This window comes from Zingiber officinale, chromosome 4B (assembly GCF_018446385.1).
Source record: "Zingiber officinale cultivar Zhangliang chromosome 4B, Zo_v1.1, whole genome shotgun sequence".
Lineage (NCBI taxonomy): Eukaryota > Viridiplantae > Streptophyta > Magnoliopsida > Zingiberales > Zingiberaceae > Zingiber > Zingiber officinale.
In genome coordinates this window covers 13,578,955-13,602,372 of record NC_055993.1, presented here as the reverse complement: position 1 = coordinate 13,602,372, position 23,418 = coordinate 13,578,955, and the positions used below count along the sequence as shown (strand labels likewise).

General features: G+C 40.4%; 1 protein-coding gene and 1 long non-coding RNA gene across 2 annotated transcripts in view; one reads left to right on the top strand and one right to left on the bottom strand.

The window, feature by feature from the left end:
- LOC121974761 ((S)-beta-bisabolene synthase-like) overlaps nucleotides 1-20,768 on the top strand; it is a 35,400-nt gene extending 14,632 nt beyond the window's left edge. The window contains exons 3-7 of the mRNA XM_042525981.1: nucleotides 18,887-19,256; nucleotides 19,361-19,582; nucleotides 19,677-19,812; nucleotides 19,934-20,185; nucleotides 20,325-20,768. Of these exons, the coding sequence (XP_042381915.1) occupies nucleotides 18,887-19,256; nucleotides 19,361-19,582; nucleotides 19,677-19,812; nucleotides 19,934-20,185; nucleotides 20,325-20,618 (1,274 nt within the window). The 3' untranslated portion in view covers nucleotides 20,619-20,768. The remainder of the gene's footprint in view (nucleotides 1-18,886; nucleotides 19,257-19,360; nucleotides 19,583-19,676; nucleotides 19,813-19,933; nucleotides 20,186-20,324) is intronic.
- On the bottom strand, nucleotides 16,150-18,603 carry LOC121974763. The gene is made up of 3 exons (XR_006110089.1): nucleotides 17,975-18,603; nucleotides 17,780-17,882; nucleotides 16,150-16,486 (listed from the first exon to the last, which is right to left on the bottom strand). It is a non-coding gene; the product is annotated as an uncharacterized LOC121974763 (long non-coding RNA).
- Nucleotides 20,769-23,418: the final 2,650 nt, after the last annotated feature.

The window sequence follows — 23,418 nt, the reverse complement described above, 5'->3', positions numbered from 1 at the left end:
AATGTGAATCAATTAGAGGGTTCTTAGAGGAAATATATTTTAAAAATACTTACAATTTCTTCAGCAAAGCGTGCATACCCTTTGCGTGAGAGTCGATGAGGATATCTATTTTTTTTCCTTTGCTCTTTTTGTTGATCATTGAGTTTCTAGTTATTTCAAACAGGCGACATATCAAATTTGAATAATACATAATGAATTATGATCGAATAGTTTCAAAAGAAAAAATTTAGAATCTTACAATGAAATCTTCAGAAATGCGACTAATGACAAACGCACGCCAATCTTCTCTTGTAATTTCAAAGCCAACAGGTGGCTCATTCAACTCCTCAGGTTTGTCACGCCTGCTTAAAATAAATTTTTGGGTGAGATGGGTCTTGTATTGCCTCCACTTACTGTTTGCAGACCTCAAACATCCCTTTTTCCACTTTGAGTCAACATTATAAATCAACTGTACATCAAATAAGTGGAAAACATTAATAAGATTAATTAAGACAAACATAAAATATATCTATCATTAGTAGTGAAATATTATAATTGTTAAAACATGCTAACTTGCTTACATTGACTGATTCCCATATTAATTCTTTGACAGCAATTGGGACTTGCTTCCATGTCTTGTATTTAATATTAACCTTTTGCCGAGCCAAGACACCAATGTAACTTTGCATGGCTACAGCAGCTGGTCCTATCGGTTGTCCAAAATTATTGAATGACACCTCATTTCTAATACCTTGCATTCTTTGCTTTGTAATCTTATCCAACTGTGTGCGACCTCTAGAAGTTCTTGAGGAGATAGTGTCTTTGGAATCCAACACTTTATCACCCTCGCAACTCTCTTCACGGGCAGCTGTAATGACTTCTTTACCCTTGTCCAACTTTGCAAGTTGCCCTATTCTCTTACTCTTTCTAGTAGAATCCATTGATCTATAACAACTTAGACTGATCAACATAAGTTTAGTTAGAAACATGCATAAACTCACAGCAAGATGATATATTTACACCAACAAATTCACAACAGTATGAAAAAAAATAAAAGATAAAAGCAGAAACTTGCAGCAACATCACAACATATCTGATTCGAATTAAAGTGAGGAATATAACATATTAATATTGTCCACAAATTCATCCTCATAGGTAAATTGTTTACACACTTATATTCAAAAGCAAAAATTCAGCAATTAAATATTGTCAATCCAACTTCCATCTCAGTCTTTATCAAAACGATAGTGGATAGCAGTGTCCTCTAACTCTTCGCCCTTTAGGTATTCAAAGTAGTCTCTGTTTGGTGTTGCAAGTACAACACTCCATAAAGGATCTTCAGGATCTTCAATGTAAAATACTTGCTTTGCTTGGCTTGCCAGGATAAAAGCGTCAGATTTGAATCCAAGTCTATTGAGGTTTACCAATGTGAAACCAAGATCATCCTACCCATATTTCTTCTATAACTCCATAAAAAATCATATCTGACACAATAGGATTTTTATCCTTTGCACTTGCAACTTGCATTGTCTTTGCAACTAAGCTGACTCCGGAGTTTTGAACAACTCGTATAGCATCACGCTCTTTTGTAGCATAAGTAACCCCATCAATCAAATAGCTAGAGTATTTTAGTACTTGCTTGTTAGGCCCGCGAGCTATCCACATCAATCTTTCTGAAACTTGATGAGTGGAATGGTCAACTACATCAGCAACCTAAATTTTTTATGCAATAAATTTTTAATTATGCATAAATATGAAAATGAATGTATGCCAATATGTAATACTAAAGAAACTTACACGATCACGCAACCAAGTAATAAACGTTCGATTATGCTCATCTTGTAACCACTTCTTGGACTTAGCCTTACGAGGAAATCTTGCATTCAAATACGTCATGTGTTCCCTAATCAAATTATTTGGTATAAATAAACCAACAGAATGTAAGCAAACCACATTAAAATATTAATAAGTTAGATACATTACTCGATATAGAGATCAATCTCAACATCATTTGCCAATACATAACGATGTGCTTGCGTCAACTCATCGTGAGTAGTGGAGTAGACTACTGCACCTGATAAAGGCTTAGTAAGTTCTATTTGTCGATGACTTGATGGGATCCCAATTGTGTGCACACTAGACAGATAGTCTGAGCAAAATTCAACAGCAATATAAGATTCAGCCATACACCCTTCAGGTCGATTGCGATTTCGCACATAACCTTTCAAAATCTTCATGTATCTTTCAAATGGATACATATACCTATACCAAACCGGTCCACACAGTTTCACCTCCCGCACAAGATGAACACTTAAATGAATCATTATATCAAAAAATGAAGGAGGGAAATACTTTTCAAGTAAACACAATATTGTCACAATCTCTCTTTGCATATCATCCATCCTTGAAACATCTATCACTTTATTACATAACACATTGAAGAAGAAACACAAGCGAGTGATAGTGTCTCTAACATGTTTGGGCAAAACACCACGTATCGCCACAGGAAGCAATTGTTGCATTAAAGCGTGGTAGTCGTGTGACTTAAGGCCAATAAGTTTTAAGTCCTTCAACGACACGAGGTTTTTAACATTAGATGAGTAACATGATGGAAGTTGTATTCCAAACAAAGAATTCAAAATTTTCCTTTTCTCATCCTTACTAAGTGTATAATGTTTTCTTCTCCCCCATCCTTGGTGTCAAATCTGTCCTGACATTCATTTCCAAAAGGTCTAATCTCGCTGCTACTCCATCCTTTGTTTTTCCTGGAATATCAAGTAACGTTCCGATAAGACTTTCACAAATATTCTTTTCAATGTGCATCACATCAAGAACATGTCGAATGTATAGATGTTTCCAATACTGAAGTTCAAAGAAAATTGATTTTTTTTCCAGCATGATTTTACATCATCATTCGACTGAGACTTTCTACTCATTTTTCCCCAATGACAATTAATTCTTTCAACTCTTTCAAAAACTTCATCGCCACTTAATGGTTTTGGAGCAGGGTTAAATTCTTGGTTCCCATTAAATGCCTTCCGTTGCCTTCGATAAGGATGAGTTGCAGGTAGAAACCTTCTATGACCTGTATAAGACATTTTCCTACTATGCTTCAACCTTGTTGAATAGGTATCTTCACCACAAATAGGACATGCATGATATCCTTTCACAATGCATCCTGACATGTTCCCATATGCAGGAAAATCATTGATCGTCCATAATAAGATAGCCCTAAGCATAAAAGTTTCTTGGCGATATGCATCATATGCTTCGACACCTATATCCCATAAGCATTTTAAGTCATCAATTAGAGGTGCTAAGTAAACATCAATTCATTTCTTTAAATTAACAATGTGAGCATCATAAATTTTCTCTTCATACACAACCATGGAGGAAGATTATAAGTAATCATTAAAACTGGCCAACAACTATATGCAGAACTCATTAAACCATGAGGATTCATCCCATCAGCTGATATAGCCAATCTGAGATTTCTTGCCTCAATACCAAAATCTGGCCATTTGCGATCAACTATTTTCCAAGAAGGTGTATCAGCTGGATGGCGTAAATATCCATCACAAAGTCTTTTTTCGGCATGCCAAGTCAACTCCTTAGATATCTCTTTATTCCGAAACATTCTTTGAAATCTTGGAATAGGGGGGAAGTACCACAAAACCTTGGCAGGAATTCCTTCATTTATCATATTTTTTTTCCCAACTTCCACCTTGACATCCCGCAAGTAGGGCAATTAGTTAAATCCTCATACTCCTTCTGGTATAAGATACAATCATTAGGACAAGCGTGAATTTTTACATAATCCATCCCTAATGCAGATAAGCTTTTCTTTGCATCATACAGAGATAAAGGCAATTTATTGTCATCTGGAAGTATTTCTCCTAACAAACTGAGTAGGTCAGTGAAACTTTTATCACTCCAACTATATTTGGCCTTCAAGTTGAATAATTTCACAATTGCAGATAACCTTGTAAATTTAGTGCATCCCGGATATAAAGGTGTCTCGGCATCTTCAAGAAGCTTATTGAATTGGGTTGGATTCTCAGCATAACTATCATATGCATCATGAACCATATTTATTGGTTCCTCACGAACATATTCATTTGGCCCTACTTGGTCACTTTCATTTTGTGAAATCCCTATCGTAGATCTTTCGCCGTACCATATCCATGTATGATATGTCATATCTATACCGTTACAATACAGATGTGCCCTGATAGTTTGTATATTTTTCTTCTTTAGATTGCCACATTTTGCACATGGGCAAGATATTCCCATATTCGGATCATTAGTGTTTTCCATTGCAAATTGCAAGAAAGACTCAACTCCATTCTCATATTCATGTGATAGTCTATCCTTTGACATCCAATCTTTGTCCATTCTTTATAACTAATCAATCAACAATGAGCTAATACCTAAAAATATTAACACAAACAATAGTGTGAAACTATAACAAAATATTTAAACAATTAATCAAAATTCTATTTCTACCTGAAAATTTTTGACCATACAGGTTTCTCATCAAAATGCAATCCCAATAGCAAATTTCTCACTTGGGGAGATAACCTAGTTATCTATATTATCCATATGTACATGTTTGTTAGAGTCTACGTATAGGTAGTTAGGTACTTTTGCCTTGGTATAAATTGTAGAGTCATATAATATTGGAGCATTCACCAAAACATATTCTCTATTGAAACATGTTAACCTTTAGTTGAAAAATGAAACCATTCCAGGAAAATGCTTGAATTATAACTTATAATAAGCAACTTTGTTTCTTTAGCACTTGAGAATCTGCAACTTCCTCAAAGGGACATCAACATAAGCAACTCAATGCAATAGTGCATGATGTATTAAATCATACTTAAGCCATTAAGCTCTTAGAAGGCAAGTGACATAAATATAACAATAGTAGTTGATATAAATTCAACAAACTGAGTAGGCACAAGTCACTGCCCAGAATTAAGATGAGATAATGCAGAACACAAGTTTTAGATACAATAAAAATGAGAGATATTCTCTGCGCATTAAGGGTACACAATAAAAATAATAGTAGAATAACACTAGAGATTGATTAATTTCAAGCTGCACATTATACCTGACGACAAAGAAAGGCTGGAATGTGAATAATATCTGCAACTTGGCCAACAGCTTCACACTGAATTTGAGAAAAAAGGATAGCATGTTATATGCTTCATGCTATTTTTAAGGATTAATACCTACTGCCAAAGTCTATAGCTAAACGTTTAAAAATTCCAGATTAAATCATGAGAAAATACAATCAGGGGAGGGGGAAAATTGATGCAGTATGAATCCGGCAAAATGGCTAGTTCGGAAAATAATCAAAAATAAACAAAATCTTATTCTAGAGGGATGGAAGAAATTTTACCTTTCTTTCTTCCGTTCCTCCTACTCTCGAATCTGCTCTGCGAGGAAGGAACTAAGATCGAAGGGTTCAGAGGAGTTGAGGAGCCGTGAGAAGATTAGGAAGGGTAAGCTGACTTTGATTGAGGAGATGGGGAAATGCGAGATTAGGGATCTCGACTTGGAGGAGTTGGGCCGGCGTGAGGAGTTTTGCGTGAGGAGTTTGGGTCGAGATTAGGGTTCAGAGGAGATCACGCGGCAAGGAGAGGAGAAGGCGCTCGTGGAGAGGAGTGGAGAGGAGAAGGCGCTCGTGGAGAGGAGAAGGAGAGGAGAAGGCACTCGTGGAGAGGAGAAGGAGAGGAGAACTCGTGGAGAGGAGTGGTGAGGAGAAGGCGCGCGCGCGTTGAGGGTTTAGAGTTTAGCAAAGCGAGGGCTGCGAATTTATTTTAAGTGAGTTTAGGGGAAACATACACAACACTTTAAAAAACGTTTTTTAAAAAAATGTTGTCTTTGACCATAAACAACAACACTAAAGACAACACTTCATTAAAAACCGTTGTCTTTAGTAAAAAGTAAATACCATAGACAACGCTTTTCACTAAAAGCGTTGTAAAACAAAGAACGACAACGTTTTTATTAAAAAGCGTTGTCTATTGGGTGTTGTTGAATGCAAAAATTCTTGTAGTGTATTAATTGTAACAAATTTATACCTTCGTATCGAAAAGGGTTTTGACAAGAAAGGCAAACAGAACGTTCACTGGTTAAAGGAGTGATAATACAGTCACTGAATACGCTCAGAGCAATAACTTTGTATTTAGTATTATCTATGATTAGATTTGGAATAACACAGAAATGAACACAAATACCTGCAAACTATGTGATTACAAGGTAATAATTTTGGTGTTCTAAGCAAACCATTGCTGCAAGAAAATAAACGATAATAAGACATATTATTTCATTCTAAATAAACTCTCAAATGAAAAGAAAATTATTCTTATCACTGAAGCTAGAGAATTGAAGCCTTAGAATGACTGAATAACACTACCATATGAAGCATTTCAGCTCCTTCTCTAATTTGATGAGATAATTGAGAAATGGACTCCACAATTGGGATATCTCTTCCGCATCAATCATCTTTGTAACACTATTAAAAGAAGGAAAACATTAAAAAGAGAAATCCACATGAGTTCTTCCATTTTACATCTACGTAGCCTCCATTGTAGATTTGAAAGTAAACACAATAGAATTACCTCCTTAATCACGTGGCTTGTAGCTTACAAAAAGGTTGGTCTTTGGGTGCGTTGACTGAAAACGTAGAGATATTATGACGAAGGGGGAGACGATGAACAAAATAATAGTATAAGGTAGGAGTCTCTCCTGCTATGATTTCTTTTTTCTAATAAAAGAAGTAGCACTGAGGAAGAAATGCATAGACGTAAATATAAGAACAGAATTTAAGGCTTTGCTTCTGCCTTAAATTCTGATAAATGGACGGAGAGTGGAAAAAAAAGACACATCTTCACTCTAAATCTTAAAGTAAAAAAAAATCAAGCACGACCACTTGTCCAATATTTTCCTTTTCATTTTTGTATTTTCCTACTATTTGCTCATGAAAGACATCCACTAGTACATTAACAGTCTCTTTTTCAACGTTTAGGAAAAGAAGATGAGTCGGAGTACAGTAAATGGATTTTTTTTACCTTCACGTTAGCCTCATGAAAACCCAGGTAGAAGAACAAACAAATCTTTGGCAAACAAATTCATTGATCCAAATCAAAGTATAAATAAAAGATCAAAACTTGGAGACGGACGGCTAGCCCCACTCCGGGAAAAACCAAATAAATCTAATTGGTTTCAAGAAAACCTAAACACTAAAATATATCGATCGAAGTTCCCTGCCGAAGTTCCTTGCCCAACATCGACAACTGCAAGGTTTTATGGCTTTCTACGAGAAATTGGAACAACCCAATGAAATCAAACACAAATCATAGAACATAAAATTAAAATAAATAAAAATGCTCCACCTGCGGTGCGTCGAGCGCGAGCTGCTAAATATCCTCCCTGGCCGTTTCAGCAGACAAATCAACTCCTCCTCCTCCTCTTCCGACGGCAGTGAAGATGGCCCGGTGAGTGCGAAACCTGGTAGTGTTTTGGGCAGGATCGGGAGAGGGAGGAAGATCCAGCAGAGGCGGACGGTCGGTCGACGGCGGCGTGAAGAGATTGTATGAGGAGAGGGAAAGAAAAATGGCTAGGGTTGAACGCGAAGGGGAAGACACGGCGCCAAAAAGATATTGAGAGAGAGGGAAAGCAAAAACTGCGCCCGAGGGGAAAAAAGACCAAAGTCAAATACAGCAGTTTTATCAAAACTGTTGTTGTAACCCCTAAAAACACGGATAAAGACAATGGTTTATAAAATCGTTGTAAAAAGTGTTGTCATTTTAAAAAGAAGTCGCTCAATGACAATAGTTTTCACAAAACCGTTGTCTTTTATATTTAATGGGGAGTTCAAAGACAACGGTTTTGGCAAAAACCGTTGTCTTTGAGCAAATACGCAACACTTTCTCTTAAAACCGTTGTCGTAGGGGTGTTGTCTTATAACATTTTTGTTGTAGTGGGGGTGAGTCAACTCCTCAGCGGATAACTATTGACATGCATAGTAAGAAATAACAACTAATAATAAATATGCGTACAGTCTCCTGAATATATATCATATGAAAAATGTAAAATTGTGAGCAAGAGTATCTGTACTAACCAAGACCTGGGTAAAGGGATAACAAGGTCGTCAGACTGAGAGTATCATAAATCCTGTATGCATGTCAAACATATGCATCCACCAAATATGCAGCATATAAAGTGCATCAAATACAAGCAATAAATGCATCAATGCGTATGATGCCAATGACATGTCCTGGTCACCCCTACTGCCAGTTAGCCGTCTCACACACGATGGTGAGACCGAGTGGGTAGAGCTGTCACAACCGTGCACTCTGCCATCACTACTCCTGATGAGTGTCCGAGTGGACGGGATGCTGTCGAAGTACACCTATTCTCCTTACCCCAAATCATAAGTGGGGGAGTTCAATGTTCTTATCTCCTTGAGCCAATCCAGAGGAGGGATCCCTGTCCTGCTATCACGCTGCGTCACACTACCAATGAGTGGACCAACGGGGCCCTTGATAGAGTAACCTACTGCAACACACTCTGCCTGATAAAAACTACTAACCCATGAGTGGTTGTGTGTGCAGATCCATGTAACTGGCGATGTGCTCAATAATAATGGAGCCAACAATCGCACAACATGCAATCATGCGAGCTGATGCATGACACTAAGCATGGAAATATCTTGATCCTATCCATCTCTACCAAAATATGTACCAAAGATATATGGATCAAATAATATGATCTAGGTACATAGGTCACGTATGGTAAAATAAATCAATGTTCTGAATATAATAAGACATGGTATGTCATTACCTTAAGGTCATATATAATCAAAGGAACATGAATGCAACAGCAGAAAATAAATACAGCATGCTCAGGTAATAGATAATGGCATACCAATGCAAAAATGAACATAAATATTACTATTTGTTAAATATTACTAAGCATATCAACATGACATATCAAAATAGATAAGTCAAGGTACCCACCTCCAATAAGAGGATCGTATCCAAAATAGCTCCCTCGTCGAAACACCGTCTCGAATCAAAGTCCTGTGATATCAAACATAATGTATTTAGCTATATAGCTAAATAAAAGATCTCCAAACCTATTTAATAATCTTATCCTTCCTTTATATTTAAAATCTTTGAATTAAACAAATTCTAACTATTTCACCTTCCAATTAGGATTTGCAACTAGCATTATCAACCTAAACTTAATTCTTTTACCTCAAACTCACAGCCAAGTGACTGCTGGAGAAGGGTAGCTGTTGGAAATTGTGGTCGGAGTTACTGCTATCATAGTTTTGTTGTCGTCACTACCCAGGAACCACTGCTAGGCATTCTTCACAGTTAGACCATTCCCATAATGATATCAAAATGCGAACCTCTGCGAATCTTGAACCCAAAAGTAAATAGACTTACCCAACCGGCAGTTTTACTCTCTGGCAGAATAGCGCAGTGAAGAGAGGCGAAGCGTCGGCTGCGCCAAGAGGTGCCGAGGGGTTCTGGGCGGTGTCGGCCGATCAGCGGCGGCAGTAGCCAGTGGTGAGCGGAAGACGGCTAGGGCACGACTCTCTGCCCTTGGTTGAAGATCGTCCCGTGCAGAGGTGCAGCGGCAAGATCTAGGGCATGACTCAATGTTGCTTGGAGCGAGGAGATGAACAGATCGGAGGGGGCAACTGCCGAATGGAACTCGACAATCGAAAGAGAAGGTTGCTCGGGTGTCCTGCAACCGGAGAGTGCAGTGGAGACACGATGAAGAGGACTCGGGCTCCTTTCTCAGGCCTACCGCACCACTTCCTATGATGGCCGCTGCGTTGTTGGTGAGTCTCACACGAAGTGGTGATGATGCCCAGGTGATCGGCCGGAGCAGGCAGCAGCAGTGGCTAGTATCTAGTGAGAGGGAGACGGCGGTGGTGGAGACAGCTAGGGCAGAGAGAAAGAAGGGGAAAAAGAATCGACGCAAGGGGAAGGCTCTGGTTCGAAGCTTTTGTACTCGTGGAGAAGAAGAGGAAGTGACGCAAGGGAGGGCAGCGTCGGTTTGGGAGAAGGAGCGGTTAGGGCATGAGAGGAAGAGAGGCTCGGCGTGAGGAGGTTAGGGCACGGGTTCGGCGGGGGAGAAAAGAAAAAGAAAATAAAAAGAAAAACCAAACTTTTCCTCGTTTCAATGGGGTAGCCTAAACAGGCTTTACCGGGGCCCAATATTTGATCCTCTTAAACTCGTCATACGATTTCTGAAAAATTTCCAGAAAATTTCTAAAAATTCTAGAAAATTTCGTTATGGTTATTTGCACTTTTTTCGATATTTTACATTCTCGTTATCTATGATCAGCAAGTACTAAAAGTAAATAGATAGTATAAATGCTGAATGGAAATATAACTTACATACCTCAAGTAAAAAAGGTGGGGGTATCAAACTCGGATCATATCCTCGAGCTCCCAGGTAGCCTCCTCGTCCGAATGATGTTGTCATCCGGCTTTAACCAGCCGGATAGTCTTGTTCTGCAACTGACGCTCTTTTCGGTCCAGGATCCGTACCGGAACCTCCTCATAAGTAACGTCAAGCTGAATGAGAACTGAGATATCTGTTAGCACATGTGTCGGGTTGAATATATATCTCCTCAGCATAGTCACATGGAATACGTCGTGAACACCTGCCAGGGACGGTGGTAGTGCCAGCTGGTAAGCTACTACTCCAATCCTCTCCAAGATCTAGAAAGGTCCATGTATCGCGGAGCTAGCTTACCTCGGAGGCCAAATCTCTTCACCCATTTTGTGGGTGAGACTCGTAGAAATATATGGTCGCCAGCAGAGAACTCCAAGGGTCTCCGTCTCCAATCAGCATAACTCTTCTGACGATCCTGCGCCTCTAACATCCTCTGTCTGATAGTACGGACCAACTTTACCTCATGCTGAGCGCTATGAGACCCTAGCAGTTGGACCTCCCTAACCTCCTCCTAGAGAGTGGGTGTCTGACAAGGCCTACCATACAACACTTCAAACGGTGCCATCTGGATAGCCGAATGAAAGCTGTTGTTGTAGGTGAACTCTACCAATGACAAATGGTTCTCCCAACTGCCTCCGAAATCCAATACACAAGACCTCAGCAAGTCCTCTAGAGTCTGAATGGTCCGCTCTGACTATCCATAAGTCTGCGGATGGAAAGCTGTACTGAAACGAAGCTGAGTGCCCAAGGCCTGCTGTAGACTCTGCCAGAATTGAGACGTGAATCGAGGGTCCCTATTCGAAATAATACTCAAAGGAACTTCATGTAATTTCATGATCTCTCGGCAATACAAATCTACCAATCGATCCAGGGAATCAATCTTCCAGATCGCTAAGAAGTGCGCCGATTTGGTTAATCGATCAACGATTACCCAAATTGTGTCATGGCCTCGTCATGTCCTAGGCAAACCCACCACAAAATCCATGGTAATGTGTTCCCATTTCCAGTCAAGAATAGGAATCCGCTGAAGTAATCCGGTAGGTCTCTGGTGCTCAGCCTTCACCTGCTGATAGACAAGACATCTTGCTACGAATTCCACGATGTCTTTCTTCATGCTGTTCCACCAATAGGAACGCCTCAAATCCCGATACATGTGGGTCCCGCCTGGGTAGATAGCAAATCAGGAGCGATGAGCCTCTTGAAGTAACTCTTCCCTGACCGGGTGAGATGGAGGTACGCATAATCGACCTCGAAAATATATAATACCCGCATCATCTCGGGTGAACCCTGTCTGCTGCCCGGAAGCTATCTGGCTGCCAATGAACTGAAAATGTTGATCACTGGCCTGGACCTCTCAGATCCTCGTCCTGATCGACGACTGAGCAACCATAGTAACCAAAAGACCTTGCTCTGTCTGTCCCTGCTCCTCAAGGCCCAACTCAGAGAAACCCTGAATCAAGTCCGTGACTGAAGCTCGGTGGCAAGCCAAAGTCCCTCTGGACTTCCTACTGAGTGCATCGGCAACCACATTAGCTTCCCCTGGGTGATAGCTAATGGTACAATCGTAATCCTTTAGGAACCCCATCCATCTCCTCTGTTAGAGATTTAGTTCCTTCTGGATAAAAATATATTTGAGACTCTTATGATCCGTGAGAATGTCAAAGGTAATGCCGCCAAATCTTGAAAGCAAAGATGATGGTGGCTAGATCCAGATCACATACTGGGTGGTTCTTCTCATGCTCCTTCAACTGACGAGAAGCATAGGAGACTACTCTGCCGTGCTATATCAGAACAATGCCCAAATCCTAAAGAGATACGTCAGTGTAAAGTACGAATCCATCCTCTCCAACGGGCAAAACCAAAACTGGAGCCGACACTAATCTCCACTTTAGCTCCTGGAAGCTGGTCTCATAGGCCTCGAACCACGTGAACTTCACGCCTTTCTTGGTCAGGCGTGTCAGTGGCATAGCTATGTGGGAGAAACCCACAACAAAACGTCTGTAATATCCTGCCAGCCCCAAGAAACTCTGAATCTCCTGTACTGATTTCGGCTGCTCCCAGCTGGTGACAGCCTCTATCTTCTGAGAGTCTACTGAAATACCTCGGTTAGAGACCATGTGACCCAGAAAACTGACTGAAGATAGCCAGAAGGCACACTTGCTGAACTTCGCATATAGCTGATGTCGTCGAAGAGTCTCCAAGACTGTGTGAAGATGCTACACATGTTCCTCCTCGGAACGCGAGTAAACCAATATGTCATCGATGAAAATGATAACAAACTAATCAAGATACTCCAGGAAGACGCGGTTCATCAAATCCATAAATACTGCTGGAGCATTGGTAAGCCCAAATGACATTACTAAAAACTCATAATGGTCGTATCTGGTATGGAATGCTGTCTTCTGAATATCAGATTATTTGACTCTCAACTGATGATATCCGGACCGCAGATCAATCTTAGCATACACTGATGTACCTCTGAGCTGATCAAATAAATCCTTGATCCGAGGTAAGAGGTACTTATTTCTGATGGTCACTGCATTCAGCTGTCTATAATCTATGCACAACCTCAGAGTACCATCTTTTTTCTTGACAAATAATACCAGAGAACCCCACGGAGAAGCACTAGGGCGTATAAATCCCCGGTCTAAAAGTTCCAGGAGTTAAACCTTCAGTTCGTTCAACTCTTTTGGTGTCATACGGTAAGGAGCTTTCGATATCGGCGTGGTTCCCGGAATCAACTCAATAGCAAACTCCACTTGCTTCTGGGAGGCAAACCTGGTAGCTCCTCTGGAAATACATCCGGATACTCTCGAACTACTGGAACATCGGAGAGTTGAGAACTACTGCCATCTTCAGTATTAATCAAAGATAACAGAAAACCCTGACAACCATGTGACATCAGCTTTTGAGCCTGAATCGCCGAAATAGTCGATATGTCGTCGTCTCTAATGCCAGTGAAATCCCATGAGGGTTGGTTCGGAGGCTGGAATGTGACCACCCTCGTCTGGCAATCAACAATGATATAATATGCTGACAGTCAATCCATGCCAAGAATAATATCAAACTCGACCATTTCCAGTACTAAAAGATCTACCATAGGTATCTTGTCGCCAAAGTCTAACGGGCAACCTCTGACCTCCTGGGTGACGTCCAAAGTATCACCGGATGGTAGAGAGATGGATAGTTGCTATGGTCTAATAGTGGGTAATCTACCAATCTCCCTCATAAAGGTACTGGATATAAAAGAATACGAACTACCAGTATCTATCAGCATATCAGCAGATAAGGCATAAATGAAAATTGTACCACGGAAAATGGATCCGTCGGCCCATTGCGCATCCTCTATGGTGACCGCATGAATCCGTCCAGTCTCTGGCGGAGGTGGAGGTGGTAGCGCTACCAGCAGCGGTTACATCTGGGCAAGAGTCGGCCACTGAGGCGGTGTTGGATACGAGGCCAGAGGTGGAAGAGAGGACTGCGACTGATACTGTACTAGTGGTTGTGACTGCGTCTGGTACTAAACCAGAGGCTAGGGCTGCCAATACTGGACTAGGGGCTGAGGCTGCAACTGATATAGAGATCCCACGACAGAACTCTGTGGTACTATGAGGGCATTGGGTGCTCCTGTCCATGCATGCCACAAGCAGTAACTGCAGGGGGAGCTATCCTCTACTGGCGATGCGAAGTTTGAGCTCTATGCCCTCCTCGCTGAGTCCCTAGCTGACTGAGCTAAACTCCATAACCAGAAACTCCGGAAGCAATATGCTGAGCCTTCAGCGAACAATCTCGGCTCATCTGCCCAGGCAGTTTGCAATAATAGCAAATTGACTGTCCTAAGGTGCAGGCTGATGTGGTGTGCTCTCTGGACCCACACCGGGCGCAATGGATGTCACCGGCGGGTTGTTTCCTAGTCTGTTGAGGACGCCGAAAACGTCCTAATGAAAATCGCCTCGATTTATGAGGCTGACCAGATGCCGCAGAAGTTCCTTGACCTGTCCGATTACGACCACTCTGCTGCTGTGTAGCCTGTGGCTGCTGGATCTGTCTAGATGTCCAATCCGTCTTTTTCTTTTTCTTGTCCGGGTATGCTCTCTAGTAAGCTGATTCTATCATCAGAGCTCTCTCCAATGTCTCTAAATAGGAAGAATTTCCAAAACTGGCAAGCTTTACTTGCAGATGCTCATCCAATCCCTAGATAAACTGAAGCATACGGGACCTGTCCTCAGCACCTAATTCTGGACAAAACCTGGCCAACCGATTAAACTTCGCATTGTACTCTGTCACCGAGCGATTGTTTTGCCGTAGACTTAGAAAATCCTACCGACGAGTCATCTGATATGCTCGTGGACAATACCGGCTCTCAAAAGCCTCTCTGAAACTCGCCCAGGTAATATTCTGCTCGTTTATAATGGAACGTTGCATATCCCACCAGGTGTCGACCTCATCCCATAGATGGAAAGCAGCTTGCTCCGCTTTCTCCCACTCGGAGCAAGCCATGTAGAAGAAGGTCCGCTCCATAGTTTCAATCCAGGACTGGGTCACACTCGAATCAGTCTCTTCACGGAATAATGTGAATCGACTCTTCATCGACTCTACTAATGTTAGAATCCGGACTCGTGCCACGATGATATTAGTGAGGTAGGTAGGGATCGTCGCGGAAACTGGCAAAATCACTGGAGCTAGTACTACAGGTGGTACCGCTGGATATACCTGGGGAGGTACTCTCGGTGCTGCTGCATAAACTGGGGCATATACCATTGGTGGTACTGCAGGATCGATATGAGTGGCCGCAGTTGGAGGTACGGTAGGTGGTGGTACCGGAAATGGCACAATCGGTACCGCTAGTGAGGGTGCTAGGTACACTATAGGCACTGGGGGTGCGGGTGCCGCTGGTGCCGGGTACACGGTAGGTCCAGGTGGCGGTGGTGCCGGGTACGCCGCAGCCTCTGCTGGTGGAGGTATCGGGTTTGCGACGGGTGGTACAGTGTGTACGGTATGGGTGGGTACCTCTAACGAAGCCACCAGAGTCTGAGAGCCCGACACACCCATAGTATCTTGAGTCTGTCCCTAACCGACAGGCTCAAGCCTAGTAGGGATCTCTGGCGAGTCCGTTGCCAGAGATTCCAAAGTCCTCATACGTGGTCGTCCAACACCACGTCTCGCAGATATTGCCCGTGTAGATCTCCTCATATCTGTTAATTTATAACTCAGATATTACCAAAAGTAACAAAAATTATAAACTTACCTTTTTACCTATTTGGCATCAGGAGATGTTCCGCCGTTGTCTAGTCCCCACATATAACCTCGGAATCCCGTACGAGAAAATCGACGGAAACCCGTACAAATCCGAAAAATAAATATCCAAGTTAACTAGCAAACTTGGGCTAACTTTCAAATCCAGAACACGAAAAGCAGGTATCGTAACCCGCTCTGATACCAAATAAATTGGTATCAGATTAACACACAAAACCAAAATCCGAATACCAAGCATCAGGAACTTGGCTCTGATACCAAATAAATTGTCACGCCTCGGGAGAATCCCTTCCAGAAGAAATTTCGGCAGCATCTCCCCTGTACGGATGACAATATGAAACTTGACTACATCAATCCAGATTCCTTAGCCAACACGGCCGTAACATATGTATAATAACATACCACGCAGTTTAGTATCACAATCCACTAAAACAACGATAAGGAAAATCATCCCAAATATCCTACTCCATTATGCTCATAAAACTCAAATCATATTCCTACTCAACTACACCCATAAAATTCAAATCACAATGACGCAAATAAAATCAACTCACCTCTTCTGCTGTCCAGGCAGATATGTAGCAAAACATATCCAAATAAAACTCTATCGACAAATAAAGGACCATACAAGATCCAAGTGCCAAAAAGATACAAGTCTAAAACATAGTATAGATAGTATAATAAGAAAAACCAAAAGACTAAACAAACATCCTTGCGATCTGCAGGGGGACTAGCGATTGGAAATCCTTCGGACAGCCGCAACCTGAAATAGTATTATCAACGGGGTGAGTCAACTCCTCAATGGGTAACTACTGACATGCATAGTAAAAAATAACAACTAATAATAAATATGTGTACAGCCTCCTGGATATATATCATATGAAAAATGCAAAACTGTGAGCAGGAGTATCAGTACTAACCAGGACCTAGGTAAAGGGATAACAAGGTCGTCAGACCGAGAGTATTATAAATCCTGTATACATGTCAAACATATGCATCCACCGAATATGCAGCATATAAAGTACAGCAAACACAAGCAATAAAAGCATCAATGCGTATGATGCCAATGACATGTCCTGGTAACCCCTACTGCAGTCAGTCGTCTCACACACGATGGTGAGACCGAATGGGTAGGGCTGTGACAACCGTGCACTCTGCCATCACTGCTCCTGATGAGTGGTCGAGTGGACGGGATGCTGTCGGAGTACACCTATCCTCCTTACCCCAAATCATAAGTGAGGGAGCTCAATGCTCTCATCTCCCTGAGCCAATCCAAAGGAGGGATCCCTATCCTGCTACCATGCAGTGTCATACTACCCATGAGTGTACCAACGGAGCCCTTGATAGAGCAACCTGCTGCAACACACCCTGCCTGATAAAAACCACTAACCCATGAGTGGTTGTGTGTGCAGATCCATGTAACTAGCGATGTGCTCAATAATAATAGAGCCAACAATCGCACAGCATGCAATCATGCGAGATGATGTATAACACTAAGCATGGAAATATCCTGATCATATCCATCTCTACCAAAATGTGTACCAAAGATATATGGATCAAATAATATGATCTAGGTACATAGGTCAGGTATGATAAAATAAATCAATGTCCTGAACATAATAAGACATGGTATGTCATTACCTTAAGGTCATATATAATCAAAGGAACATGAATGCAACAACAGAAAATAAATACAGCATGCTTAGGTAATAGATAATGATATACCGATGCAAAAATGAACATAAATATTACTATTTGTTAAATATTACTAAGCATATCAACATGACATATCAAAATAGATAAGTCAAGGTACCCACTTCCAATAAGAGGATCGTATCCAAAATAGATTCCTCGTCGAGACACCGTCTCGAATCAAAGTCCTATGATATCAAACATAATGTATTTAGCTATATAGCTAAATAAAAATCTCCAAACATATTTAATAATATTATCCTTCCTTTATATTTAAAATTCTTGAATTAAACAAATTCTAACTATTTCACCTTCCAATTAGGATTTGCAACTAGCATTATCAACCTAAACTTAATTCTCTTACCTCAAATTCACAGCCAAGTGACTGCTGGAGAAGGGTAGCTGCTAGAAATTGTGGCCGGAGTTACTGCTATCACAGTTTTGTTGCCGTCACTACCTAGGAACCACTGCCAGGCATTCTTCACAGTTATACCATTCCCATAATGATATCAAAACGCAAACCTCTGCGAATCTTGAACCCAAAAGTAAACAGACTTACCCAACCGGCAGTTTCCCTCTCTGGCAGAATCGGCGCAGTGAAGAGAGGCGAGGCGTCGGCTGCGCCAAGAGGTGCTGAGGGGTTCTGGGTGGTGTCGGCCGATCAGTTGTGGCAGTAGCCAGTGGCGAGCGGAAGACGGCTAAGGCACGACTCTCTGCCCTTGGTTAAAGATTGCCCATTGCAGAGGTGCAGTGGCGAGATCTAGGGCACGACTCAATGTTGCTTGGCGCGAGGAGATGAGCGAATCGGAGGGGGCAACTGTCGAACGGAACTCGACAATCGAAAGAGAAGGTTGCTCGGGTGGCTTGCAATCGGAGAGTGCAATGGAGACACAATGAAGAGGACTCGGGCTCCTTGCTCAGGCCGACCGCACCACTTCCTACGACGGCCACTACGTTGTTGGTGAGTCTCACACGAAGTGGGCGGCAGTGGCTAGTATCTGGCGAGAGGGAGACGACGATGGTGGAGACGGCTAGGGCAGAGGGAAAGAAGGGGAAAAAGAATCGACGCAAGGGGAAGGCTCGGGTTCGAAGCTTTTGTACTCGTGGAGAAGAAGAGGAAGTGACGTGAGGGAGGGCGGCGCCGGTTTGGGAGGAGCGGTTAGGGCGTGAGAGGAGAAGAGGCTCGGAGTTTAGGGCATGGGTTTTGGGGGGGGGGGGGGGGGGGGGGGAAAAAAAAAAAATAAAAAGGAAAAGGAAAATTAAATTTTTTTTCTCGTTTAAATGGCGTAGTCTAAACATGCTTTTCCGTGGACCAATATTTGATCTCCTTATATTCATTATACGAGATCCGAAAAATTTTCAGAAAATTTTTAAATATTCTGAAAAAATTTCTTATGGTTATTTGCCTTTTTTTTTTTTTTTGGTATTTTACATGATTATTTATATATTTAGTGCATAATATATAATGCAGATGTATTTAAAAAGTACAAGGATGAGGGAAAATTTATGGAAGAACTAAAAGATGATGCTAAGGGTCTCCTGAGCTTATATAATGCGGCTTACCTTGGAACTAAAAAAGAGACTCTACTCCATGAAGCCATTTCTTTTACTAAAGATAATCTTACATCTTTGTTAAAAGATCTAAATCCAACATTTGCAAAGTTAGTGTCTCTCACTCTCAAGACACCTATTCAACGAAGCATGAAACGAATTTTCACAAGAAGCTACATCCCTATTTACCAAGATGAACCAACACTAAATGAAACAATACTCGAGCTTGCAAAGTTGGACTTCAACATATTACAACGTCTCCACCAGGAGGAGCTCAAGGAAATATGCACGTAAGTTTTTGGGTAAAATGAGTCACATATTTTGATGTACGTGTGAGTATTTAAACCATTTTATAAAGGCACCCTACTTATATATGACACTGGCATGCATGCAGGTGGTGGAAGAATCTGAATTTAGACATTATGCATCTAAATTTTGTTCGAGACCGGGTGGTGGAATCTTTCTGTTGGTTGATGGTGATACGTCATGAACCCAGTTGTTCTCGTGCTCGACTGTTTGCGACTAAGCTACTTATGTTCATTACTGTCTTGGATGACTTCTACGATAGCTACAGCACACTAGAAGAGAGTCGACTACTGACAGACGCAATCCAAAGGCATGATTGACATCTATTGTGAACTGTAACTACAATAAAATTAAATCACGTTTTAATTTTTTTAAGATTAACAACCAATTTTTTATTCATGCAGGTGGAGCTCTAGTGCAGTAGATCAACTACCAGAATACTTAAGGGATTTCTTTCTCAAAATGTTGAGCACTTTTCAGGAATTTGAAAATGAACTTGCACCGGAGGAGACGTTTCGAATATTGTACCTCAAGGAACATGTATGTCTATGCTTCCTAGCTACATTTTTTCCCACTTTATATATATATATATATATATATATATATATATATATAACCAGGTCTTAGTTATAATTATTCTCTGTTAATTAACTATGTGTAGTGGAAATTTCAAGCTCAAACTTACTTCAAGGAATGCCAATGGAGGGATGACAAGTATGTGCCCAAGTTAGAAGAGCACATGCGTGTTTCAATCATAAGTGTTGGATTTATCTTGTTTTCCTGCGTACTTTTGAGTGGCATGGAGGAGGCAATGGCCACAAAGGAAGCATTTGAATGGTTCGAAGGCTCACCAAAGATCGCAGAAGCTTGTGGAACAATTGCCCGTATCACTAATGACATAGCTTCAAAGGAGGTATATATATATATAGTAACCATAACTTAAGTTTTTTTTTTTTTTTTGTGTATGGGAATTTATAATCCCAATAGGAACCCTAGAACATAGCAAATTTATATATGCTTGATAGACACCTTTTTCTTTTTTTGGGTTGAAGCGAGAACAAAAGAGGATACATGTTGCCTCAACAGTAGATTGCTATATGAAGGAACATGGAACATCAGAAGATGTTGCATGTGAGAAGCTCCTAGGCTTTGTTGAAGATGCATGGAAGACTATGAACGAGGAGCTCCTTATTGCAACTGGATTGTCTAGAGAAGTAACTGAAGTATTACTCCACTTTACGCGAAGTACAGAAGTTATATACAAGCATGGCGATGGATTCACAGAACCTGACACTTCGATGAAGGAAATCATCTTTTCTCTACTTGTTCATCCTATTCCTATTTGATGACAGTATCGTTACAATCATGTACTATCTGATATCTTATATTGTTGTGTGCCTAAGTTATTATCGTAGAAATAAAAGGGGGAGAAAGAGGGAAATAATTTGTTCTTGTTATTGTTGAAGCCAAATAAGCCCATATATACAAGTTGTTTACGAGTTGCATGTATACAATGTGATAAATTATGATGATATTAATTATGGCATGCAATCTTAGAATTATGGTGACAATAAGAATTATGATAATTGCATACCTAATATGAATTGTATGTTAAGCTCTTGTTGACAATTGTAATTTTTATAGATATGTAAATTTTATCATTACTACTACTTTTCTGTATCCAATTTTATTGGATGTCTTCGAAGAGACTCATTACTACTACTTTTGCTATCATTACCCCTTGCTTTTTAGCAAAATTAAGGTAATTACACTCATCTCAAGTTTCCTTCACAATTCGTCTCTAGATTATATGGAGGTAAATCATGAGACCGTTGGGAAGTGATCCATTATCTATTGTAACAAAGATGCCATCCTCTTACATACTTAATGACATTATAGAGGTGATGAATATGTTGAGTTTGGATGCCAATAAGAAATCATTGTCTTATTAATGGTGTGGTGAAGGTATTTGAAATCTTATCATACATGGAGATATAGAAAATAAGTTGTTGTCAATTCACCACATGTTTGTTTTTTAAAAAATAAAAATTAATTTCCAGATACCATATTTGTAACAAGATATGTAATGCTAATATTGTCATACAAAATTTTAAATATATTAATGGTATCCAAATGTTATTCAGAGAGAAAATTTAAAGCTAAATGACCTCAAACATTCTGGCTTTATATTCAATTTTAGTGTTGGACTAAGATATGATAGGTTACATTTTAGAAAACATGATATGATACTTCATCTGTAAAATATTGCAAAACAACTAGTGGAATGTACTATTTGATATCTTTTATCTACTTCTTCATCTTATTCCTGTTTGATGACACTATCGTTACAATCATGTACTATTGATATTGTAAAATACCGAAAATGATGGATAACTATAAGGAAATTTTTAGGGATTTTTTGAAAAATTTTCGGAGCTCGGATGACGTATTTTAAGGAGATGAGTTTATATGCTTGGGAAAAGCTTGTTTGGAATATCCAAAAGTGGGAGTTGATTAAGGAATTAACCTAGAATTTAATTAGAGATACCTAAGTTTATAATATTTCATTTTCTCTCATTTCCTCATGCCCTAGCCATCTTCACCCGCGCCATCTCCCTCCCCTCTCGCCCGACGCTGCCTCTCCCTCTCATAGCGTGGAGCTCCTCCTCTTCCTCGAACCCGATTGTCTCTCCCAACCTGTCGACGCTTCGCTTCCTCTTGTTCCACGAGTACAAAACTCATCCCTCCCCCTTGCGTCATCGTCTTCCATCCTTCTCCACCTCACACCTACAGCCATCTGATCTCCTTGTGCGCTCCCGCCGACCTTTTTCTCTGTTGGACCGCTGGGGTCGGCTAGAAGGGGGGTTGAATAACCTGAAAAATAATATAATGAAACCCTTCTCGAACTTTCAACAGAATAACACTTGCATAAAGTAAATTAACTAAACAGAACAGAAAGAAGAGGCAAGAGAATTTTTACTTGGTTATAACCGGGGAGGTTGTTAATCCAAGGAAAGTGTAGTGCTAAATACTCCTTCAAACAGAGAAGCCTCTTACAGCAGTGAAGCGCAAAAACAAAGAAGCTAATCTAAAAATGAAGCGTACAAGTGTTGGAAAATGAATTGCTTGAGTTGAATAAAAGCTTCTAGACCAAGGTTGTGTTAGAGTATATACTAAAAGTCTAGCTTTTTGTATAAACATTTATAAGAATCACATTGGTCAAATGTCTACATTTATGCTAAGTGTAGTTGTTCAAATAATTTATATTGTAGATAACATGGTGTGTGGTGCCACACACAGAAGATCATGTTATCAGTTCCTTATAAATTATAAATAGTTGCTCACAACCAAGATGGAATGGGATAAACCATAGGAGTGGTTGTAGTGTAATTAGGTATTAGTTTATCTTGACTAATAAATTACACTAGTACACTATGAGTGTATTGAGCAGGACCATTTGAGGTAGTTTTTTTTATACTGACTATATAAAAGAACAATATCTCTGTTATTATGAAAGTGTGTACTCTTAATCATGATATAATAACAAGCACATATACTTAATATTTATTTCTTTAATTTATCAAAGGGTGCGATTTAGCTCGTTAAACTAATATGCCCGATAAGTTGGGAAATGATATTATTTATATGGTGTGTTATTGATTATAGAATGAAACTGTGTCCTAGTAATCTAGGTTGATGATGCCCCCTTAAGGAACTCATAAGGATTGTCATGTAAACCCTGCAGGTGAACTTAGTCCGGCATGACAATAAAGTTGAGTGGCACTACTCTTGGAGCTAGATATTAATTAAGTGAGTTGTCAGTAACTTATTTAATTAGTGGACATTCTATATCTTAAACACAGGGAGACTAACACACTCGTGATAAGAAAGAGCCCATATAGTAATATGGGATTGGTGCGGTAGGTCAATAATAACTCTTTAGTGGTATGAGTTATTATTGATGAACTCGAGTTGGGTGTTCGGGGCGAACAGGGAAGCTCAAGTTCATTGGGAGACCAAAACTAATTCCTCCTCTCGATCCCTGTCGTAGCCTCTTATTTATAAAGTCTTATACCCACCTATACCCAACTTCTTACCCACCTTAAGGTGGCAGCCCAAGCCTAGCTTAGAGCCCAAACTAGGGTC